General features: G+C 35.6%; 1 protein-coding gene across 2 annotated transcripts in view; it reads left to right on the top strand.

The window, feature by feature from the left end:
• The first annotated feature begins 2,499 nt into the window (after positions 1–2,499).
• The window catches only part of LOC122532768 (PWWP domain-containing protein 2A-like), a 55,843-nt gene continuing 49,651 nt past the window's right edge, over positions 2,500–8,691 (top strand). The window contains exon 1 of one of the 2 annotated variants that reach the window (XM_043661827.1): positions 2,500–2,905. In XM_043661827.1, coding sequence (XP_043517762.1) covers positions 2,751–2,905 — 155 coding nt within the window. In that variant the 5' untranslated portion in view covers positions 2,500–2,750. The remainder of the gene's footprint in view (positions 2,906–8,691) is intronic. The other variant, XM_043661828.1, reaches the window with a different exon arrangement.

Here is an 8,691-nt window from a genome sequence, read left to right as displayed (position 1 = left end):
CGTTGCCTATGAATAGTTCAATTAACACAACTTATAATTACGATGACATTTAAAAATTCAGAACATTGAGATCTTCCAAAAAGTGCTATTCGAAGCTGTATGAATAACTGTTACTTGCTTTTACCAACTTGCCCTTCGTATCTTTGTACCGTAAGACGTAATCGATCGCTATTTTTGCAAGAGCGAATCAAGGTGTAACATTTCTCAATTTCGTATCAGTTTGAAGAACGCCCTAAACGTTCAATATGGAGCGCTCTGAGTTGCGCAATAATATTGACAGTGGTAGTGAGCTAATATCGAAGATGTATACGTGTGGTCCGCTTGAATGGACTTCGTTTACCTATTACGTCGCGATTCGAATTGCTTACTACATATGCTCGATGAAGTATTGCCCGTTGCAGTTCATTAAATCACATTATTGAACTTTTGAATTACGTCTCGTTCCCGATCATATTTCCCAATTTTCATTGAACCAACTTTTTCGAGCCGTTCTGCTCTTGTATCGGATTGCAGGATTCTTTTGTTAAAGTTACAGGAGTTTATAGACCAAAGAAAGTTTAAACAACGCGCGGGTCGGCGAATAATCAAGTTCACGGCCGCTCCTGTCAAATTCCTGAAATGTTCGTGGCATGATTTCCTTTCTCCGGCAAGTTAGCATTCGCTTCCGGTCTTCGTTTCTTTTCTTTCTTTCTCTGCCTCTTTTGCTTCGGTTCCCTTTGTTACGTACATGCTAGTCGGTTTTTGTCGTTTTCGTGCCACTGCAACACGGCATGAAAACTCAGTGCACTAGGCCGACTAAGCTGTATACTTCCGTGCTCGTGAAAAGTAGAGCTCGACCTCGTTTGCAACACGTCATTATATTGTAGCTAAAATTGTTACGAATTATTGTTTCGTAATATTCGTGATATAATTTTGACTTCTAGTTGTTCTGGGCTCTCGCTTGCCTCTCCCTGTCTTCCTCTCTCATCTGCCTCCGTTCAGTATTATAAGTTCTGCAATTAATGGAATTTTGTCGTATTTGTATCACTTATTTTCTCTTCAACGATAAAATTATCAAAGGGATCCACAGATTAATATCCCAGTTGATGGAAGACCAATTTATTTTGTAGTATATCTGTAGTTTACTAAACTACTGTTATATGAAAAATAAAAATTGTATTTTATTCTAATTTTACTATTAAAATATAAAAGTTTTTAAATATATTCCTTATTATCATTGTGATCTAACTACAAGTCAAATTCCTTTATTCAAGCTTCATCAAGTATTTATCAAAGAAATCAGAAAAGTCACAGATATTCTGTTGTCATCTTGTGGTTGATTATCAGTAATATTTTTTTTTAACTTTTCATACTTTTAGGTATATACATATATTACAAATACATGTACATGTGTATATATAATGTACCGAATATTGAAGAATTACATACACATATAACATAGATTAAACAGTAGAACAAGGTTAATATTACTTTTAAAAGCATATTGATTAAATTCAATTTGAGCAGTACATTCCTCAACTATCATCTCATACTTACGTTAGAGTAATTGCATTTATCAAATTTATTCCAATCAGCACGCATAATTGACCCTAAAACATGGAAAATGTTTCTATGAGAAGTAATGGTTAGTAATTGATTCTTCCAAGCTATCTCCATTGTATTATGGAAAAAGAATGCATCCGAAAAGTATGTGTAATAGTGGTGTATCTATACCGCGTGTATGGCATGTAAAAGGCAATTCGGCGCAAAGTTCAGCTAGCTAAAGTTTCGTTAATTGGACGGGATGAATCACATGGGGAGATACATGTTTCGTTAAAAAATAAGTGACAGACTTTCGAAAGAAAAAATTTTATTTCTTAACACACATCATGCTCTCTATGGGGTTTGCTCGTCGCAGGAGAAGGGCACCGTGAATACTTTTTACTGTCCTGAAGCAAAATAGTACAGGGCCGTATGACAATATTATTAGCAACATCGTTCGTTTCCAATTTCTAACGTTTGAAAGAATTATATTACAATTGCTGAAGAAACACATTTGTTTTGTTTATTTCTTAGGTATTTGTGCGTAACTTTTTAAAAAATTACAAAGCTGAAAAAAATTGGAAGCTTCGTTATAATTTTACCGTTACTATAAACTTCCAATACCGTCATTTTTATTTCCTTCGTGATAAATTAATAATTTTCGTCCAAAAATACAAAGCAATATATCGCACAAATTAATAAAAATTTAATATTTAATGTAATGGCTTAAATGTATCTAACGTGCTTCATTAAATCATCAAGAATTACTAATATTTCAGATTTTATAAATATCGACTTTTTAAATAACATTATTTCCAATAAATAAATTTCTAATAAAGAAAAAGCGATGTTTCTAATTTGAATCAGAGAATCGTGGTTTCATGGTGCAGCGGTACAGCACTGCGAGCGCTCGCCGATGGTGGGAGGAGAGGCGAGCGGCGCATGCGCAGTGAGGGCACGGTTGCCCAGCTGTGCACAAACGTGAAATGTGGTGCGGCTGGCGGTGGTGGCTGCTAGGAAAGCAAGCGAGCAAACGAGCGAGCAAGCGAGCAAGCAAGCAGGCCGAGACTGCCCTCCTGTCTCCCCCACCCCAAGCATGCCTCGCAGAGTCCATGGCCTCCGTGTACACGGAGGAGAGTGAGGCAGCCCCAGCCGCTCCTCACGTCATCCGCTGAGAGAGAGACGACGGGTCTCGACACAGCGAGGAGCAATAATTCTAACGAGCCAAGATGGCGGCGGACACGGTGGCCCTGTCCGCGCTCACACTCGCCAGGGGCGACAAGATCCTCGTGACCGTCGAGTCCGCGCTACCGGACATCATCGTCGTGTCCTTCGTTCACGGTGCCAAGTGCTTCCAGGGCGCGTTACTCGACGCCACCAAGAGGTAAGCATGCCTGCTATCGAGAGCTCTCTTCTCGTTGTGCCTCCAGAACACACACTCTTTTTCTTCCTTTCTTTATCTCTTTCTTTCTCTCTCTCTCTCTCTCTCTCTCTTTCTCTCTCTCTCTCTCTCTCTCTCTCTCTGTTTCTCCCATCTCTCTTTCTTCCTGCGCTTTTACCCCGTATGTACAATGTTGTTTTTGTTTGCCCGAATCCACATACAGGCCAGGAATTGGCCAGCGTTTTGTTGGCCGTTCGCACAAGGGCGCACGATCTTTGATCACGGTGAGCCCGTTTTGTTTTGACCGTCGGTCGAAGGAAGTTACTAATAAGCATGTCATGCTGTCGTTGCTTTCGACCAACGTCTCCACACCGCGATATTGTTTGTTATGTGTGTATATATATGAATACATGTCGCAGTTTATTGTGGATCTGACATGGCATCGTGTTTGTGTGTACATGTGTGTTGCCATACGTGCGCGTGTATATCGGTGTACGTGTGATACGTTTCCGATATGTAAGAATAGATAAGTTAATGATCATGGAATGTGGTTCCAATAGACGAAATTTACGTTGAAAACTACGGCGAGCGACGGATAGCGTTGAGATTTGCTCGCTAACCCGTCGCTGTTGCACGACGATTGCTTGCCACTGCGGTGTTCACGTGCAATGGAAACGTTGTTTCTGTTGACTCGTGTAATTTCGAATAGCACTTACGACGTGGATTGAACGACCAGCTAAGCCATACTCGCTCGGAAAGTTTAATTTTAATTGCAGACTCTAAAACTGAAGGTGTATACATATATTCGCACGTGAGCTGAACCAGGGGCCACACTGATCTACTCCGCAAATCGAATAGTAGAGGAGAAACTGATGGTTAAACGGAATTTGCAACTACATTGTCTTCTTGGATAGTGGATTTCGAAGTCTTGTTTGTTCTCTAAGAAGTTTGAGCACCTGCGTGACGAGATTGAATGTGTAGAAGATTGAAGTACATACGTGCGGATCATTTTCATTCCTGAGACTTTCGTTTCGAAATCATCGGAGAAACGAATGTTCGACGTGAGAATGTACAACCGCTTTGTCCCTTATCAGGTGTTTAAATCTTATTACCGATATCACGCGTTTTCTATTCGAAAGACTCTATTTAATCTCTTGCGCTAGCAACTGATTCACGGACCATAACGAGTGACCAAACAATACAATAATTCGTCTTCTTCTTGAATTCATCGGTATATCACTGGATAGAAATTACCATGCAGTAATAAATTTATTATTTTATTACTTAAAACTGAGAAAATGTTGCAATTTTGGGTTAGGTTTGGGTTAGGTTTGGGTTACCAAATATTCTCGACGTGCGTGACATGTTATTCCAGCGCAAGAAATTAACAACGCCTGGTACTCTGTCTTCCAATGTAGTCTTACACGTTGAGGACGAACACGTTTGAAATTTTGTCTGGCGAAATGTATCGCTATTTCCGGTTCGAGGCGGACTTTTTTCCGCGCAGAAACGCGATTACTTTGGTCGCGAGGTGGAAAAAGTAAATTTTCACGATCTTGAAGAGACATTTCTCGGCCGTGAAATAGGGGATGGTATTCGTCGTCATTATTGGTTACGTGCTTCGCATATCGTAAGTCTTCTCTCAAAGCGGCTTTTATTTCGTAAACGGAAGTTGTTCCACTGATGATTCGTGTCTCGTGACACCCTCCGCGAACTGGTCGCCGTCGTCGGCAAGAGTTTCACGATCACGATGGCAACGTCGTTTCGTTGAAATTTTATTTATTACACCGAGAAAGTGATGTTAGTTTCAACGTTGATGGGATTACAATTGAATTGTACAGAGAAGTGTGGCGCTGAGAGAATTGTTTAAACTGGCCCCATTATGATACTCTGATATTTATACGTTGCTTTAGACATAGTCACAGATGTGATACAGTATTATTTATAACTCTATTGAAATTTATTTTGCGCGGAGAATTTGTTTCGTAGGTGTTTTATTGTTAATATCTCTTACTTTTAAATTTTTTATCATAATTTTTATCTTTTAAAATTTGTCAGCACAGGCACAGATGGTGTAATATAATAATATTATATGACTTAGAGAATTTATTAAACTGGTTATATTATAATACAATGATGATTGTACATTATTTTAGATATAAGAAATAGTGTAATACAATATTCTTTAATTCTTCACTGAAGTTTATTTTGTATAGGGAATTTGCTAGATACAGTAATATTATATCTGTTATTGTTAATGTTGTGGCAATGTCTATTATTTTTTTATTTTTTATTAAAATTTTTATCATTTATAAATTTAAGTATAGAGAACATATAATATACAATTTTGTAACTTCTTTTTAAAGAGATCGCGTTTTTATAGGCAATTATATAACAGTAGAGAATGTACAGTAGTTTTTATAATAGTAGAGAATATACTATACAAGCATCTTTTGTGTTCATTAACAGAAAGATAATAATTGTACTATTTGTAGGTATATAATATATCTATACAGTGAGATGGAAACTGCTTTTGTCGATTTTAAAATTTTTATTCCGATTTTAAGTACAGAATAGAAGTAAACGTTTGACTTTAAATTTTGTGCGAGTTCGTTTTACTATGTTTTGCAAACTTTCATCGTGAATTATGAAGTATTTGCTTCTTTTTACTTGGGTCTCTTTGGTGTGAAACAAACTGCTTATTAAAGTGGGATAGCACTAGGCTGCATTGTTGCAGTTGACCATAAAAATTTTATAATTTAAATCGGATTATTCTTTATAAGTATGAAAAGACTCTTATCTTGGATTTACGAACTACTTACATCTTTATTAGCAATTTAAGAGATTACGATGAAATTACGATGAAATTATAATCTCGTATAACGTTCACATGGTTGAATTTGTGACTTACAGTGATTATAATTATATAATTATTTAATGACAATTATAATTATATAATGATTTAATAATATTTACCTATTACGTATTTACCTAAAGCTTTGAAACTAAATAATGGATTTCGATAAAAAAATCATAATACTCAAAAAATTTTTGCTAATTAGGTGCTCGAGATATGAAAACGATATTTAAATTTTTTCTTTAATTACTTAGGCATTAATAAAAATGCTTTTAATGCTAGTTATTTTTAGCATAAATTTTTTTATGCGCGTTCCACAAATGTTGGACACTGTAAATTGCTGTTCTCAAAGAGGCAAGAAATTCCATAAGCACTGATTATAGTTGTTATATTATATTTGACAACTTTCTCGAACGATCGTTTCCTGTCGTCGCATTAAACTGCTTTATTTCGCCCGGAAGGCTGATATTATTATTGAAAAAGGCTTCGAAATCGTGACTCATACTCGACGAACGCTGCCTTGTACGTACAGTCATTGCTGATTTCACTTTATCGCAGTGAAAATTCAGCTTGACACGAAAACGATTTTAACTGCTCGATGTTCTGCGATCGACAATAAATATAGCACTAATGTTGTTAATTGTTAATTTATTATGCTAAATCACTCGTTTAATTCGACTTGAACTTACATGTTAATTAATAAGTAATTTAAGAAATTACGTGACAAACTGCGTGTAACAATTTTCAACATTGTTTGAAATAAGAAAAAGAGTTTAGTTTCAAGGATGCTGTATTAATTATCATTGATGATAAATGATAATTTCATTTTATAACTGAATTTCCTGTTTTAACCTACAAGAAATTGGGAGAATTTTGGCCTGATTTTGAGATTCTCGCTTTTAAATTTCAATGTATCAAAGTTTCGTATTTGAGGTTGGAAAATTCGCGGAGGCGAGAGCGTCGGATCAAGTGGCATTAGCAAGCTGTTAAAGAAAAATTTTTGTTCACCGTTGCATTAGTAGCAGAAAGAACAATGTTTTTTCTCACCACAAATTATTTCAAACCAATTTGAATATGTCATCATACCAAAGACTAAAATATTTCCTCGTCGATATTTACGTCGGTTATTATCATTTCTAAGACATTAATTTTCGACCGATGAGACGAATACTGATACAATTTTCAATTAATCCGAAACGACATTTTCTTCAACTTCTGGACTCGTTCACTCTCGGTATTTTTTACTCCTCGTGTCTTTCGAAGAAGCTCCTGGCCGCGGTCGAACGAATTTACATTTTTCTGGCGAGGCTGCGCGCGCGTGATCGATGACCGTGCGTATATATGTGTGTGTGCATTAGCCTGAGCACAGGGCATAATAAAAAGGAACCACGCTGTTCGCGTTCCGGCGCTTTTTCCATTACGTAAGTGTATCATCGCGATGCTAATAACACGTTTTCGTCTCGGTCGATGGATCCTGTCACGAAAGTTCGAGATATCGTACGGCACGTCTCTGCCCGGAAATCTGGCCGGATCGACGAGAGTTTTCATAGGGCGGGTTGTATTTTTAATCCCTTGCGCTGGCAACTGGTTTGCGGACTATAACGAGTGACCGTATACAATAATTCGTCGCTTCCTTTTTCTTTTGAACTCGTCGGTGTGATATCACCGAATAGAAATTATTAAGAATAATAATAAACTTATCATCTGTTTTGCCTGTGTTGCATTTAAATAAAACTGAGAAAATGTTGCAATTTAGGACAAAAATTTGATAATATTTTAATATTGGATAATTTTTTTTTTTACAAAAGATGTTTAATATCTTCAGTATCTCTCCGCACTCTTTTGTTTCAATGTACATACCATGTTTAGTGCAGTTCAATTTCGTAAAAGCAATTGATGACGCAGCTCCGCTTTCCAGTCATTTGTGTCATTCATTTAAAATCAATCAAAATTTAAATTCAAGGTTGATACCGATCGTACAATAAATTCTGCAATTTTGAATGCGAAATTTATATCTTTCTTTCTCGTTCAATAAATTATTATATTATGTTATATTAATATATGGACTCTAGTTCTTTATTATTACGCAAAGTCTTTAATTTGTCTTTGAAATTCTGGCTCGGTTGAAACTAACTTCAGAAAAAGGAATGAGTGATAATATTGCAAGTTCTTCGTATTCTTTGCGATTCATGTTGGAAAATCACTTTTATGATTTGATTGTTTGATAACGACTGTAACGATAGCCTTGTTATTTTATTTTTACTATGTAACATTTTTTTTTTCCAAGAAAAATATGAAATGTTGCAGATTTGCATACCTCTCTACATATTTATGATGAAGAATGATGTAAAGATATTATTCAAATACGGAGATTTTTCTTATATAAGGAAAGTTACAATGTTGGAGATATCTTATAATTTTTTGTAGCATGTGTAGAAGAAGTTTAGCAACTTGAAAAAATTCATTAGCAAAACGTGACGATGTAAAAGTATTATTCAAGACGTAGACTTCTCTTCAGATTATAATTAACTTGAAACACGTTTCAAGCTCATGTTTTATATGGAAACGTTTTAAAGAAAATGAAACTTGAAATTGAGACTAAAATGTCGCAAAAAATTTGTTATAATATAAAATACTTTATAGAAATTGACATATTTGTTAACAAAAATTTCCATTTTTGACATACCTTCATTAGAAATTAAAAGTCTGTGATATTTTAATGTTAATATTTGCAATAAATTTAGTAAATTTCAGTGTTTGTAATATTTTAAAACGTAGTAATGCGACGAAAAGGAAAATATATATAGTGTCAAACGGAGTAACTTTTCACAACAAAATATTCCCCATTCATCGAGTTCTTGTTATATGAAAATCTTTGCCTTTCGTAAAATCTAAAGTTATTGCTCGTTGTAAGCTACAATAAATCATTCCA

This window comes from Frieseomelitta varia, unplaced genomic scaffold (assembly GCF_011392965.1).
Source record: "Frieseomelitta varia isolate USP_RPSP 00005682 unplaced genomic scaffold, Fvar_1.2 scaffold_470, whole genome shotgun sequence".
Classification (NCBI taxonomy): Eukaryota; Metazoa; Arthropoda; class Insecta; order Hymenoptera; family Apidae; genus Frieseomelitta; species Frieseomelitta varia.
The sequence above is the reverse complement of the archived record's forward strand: the minus strand, read 5'-3'. Positions and strand labels throughout refer to the sequence as shown.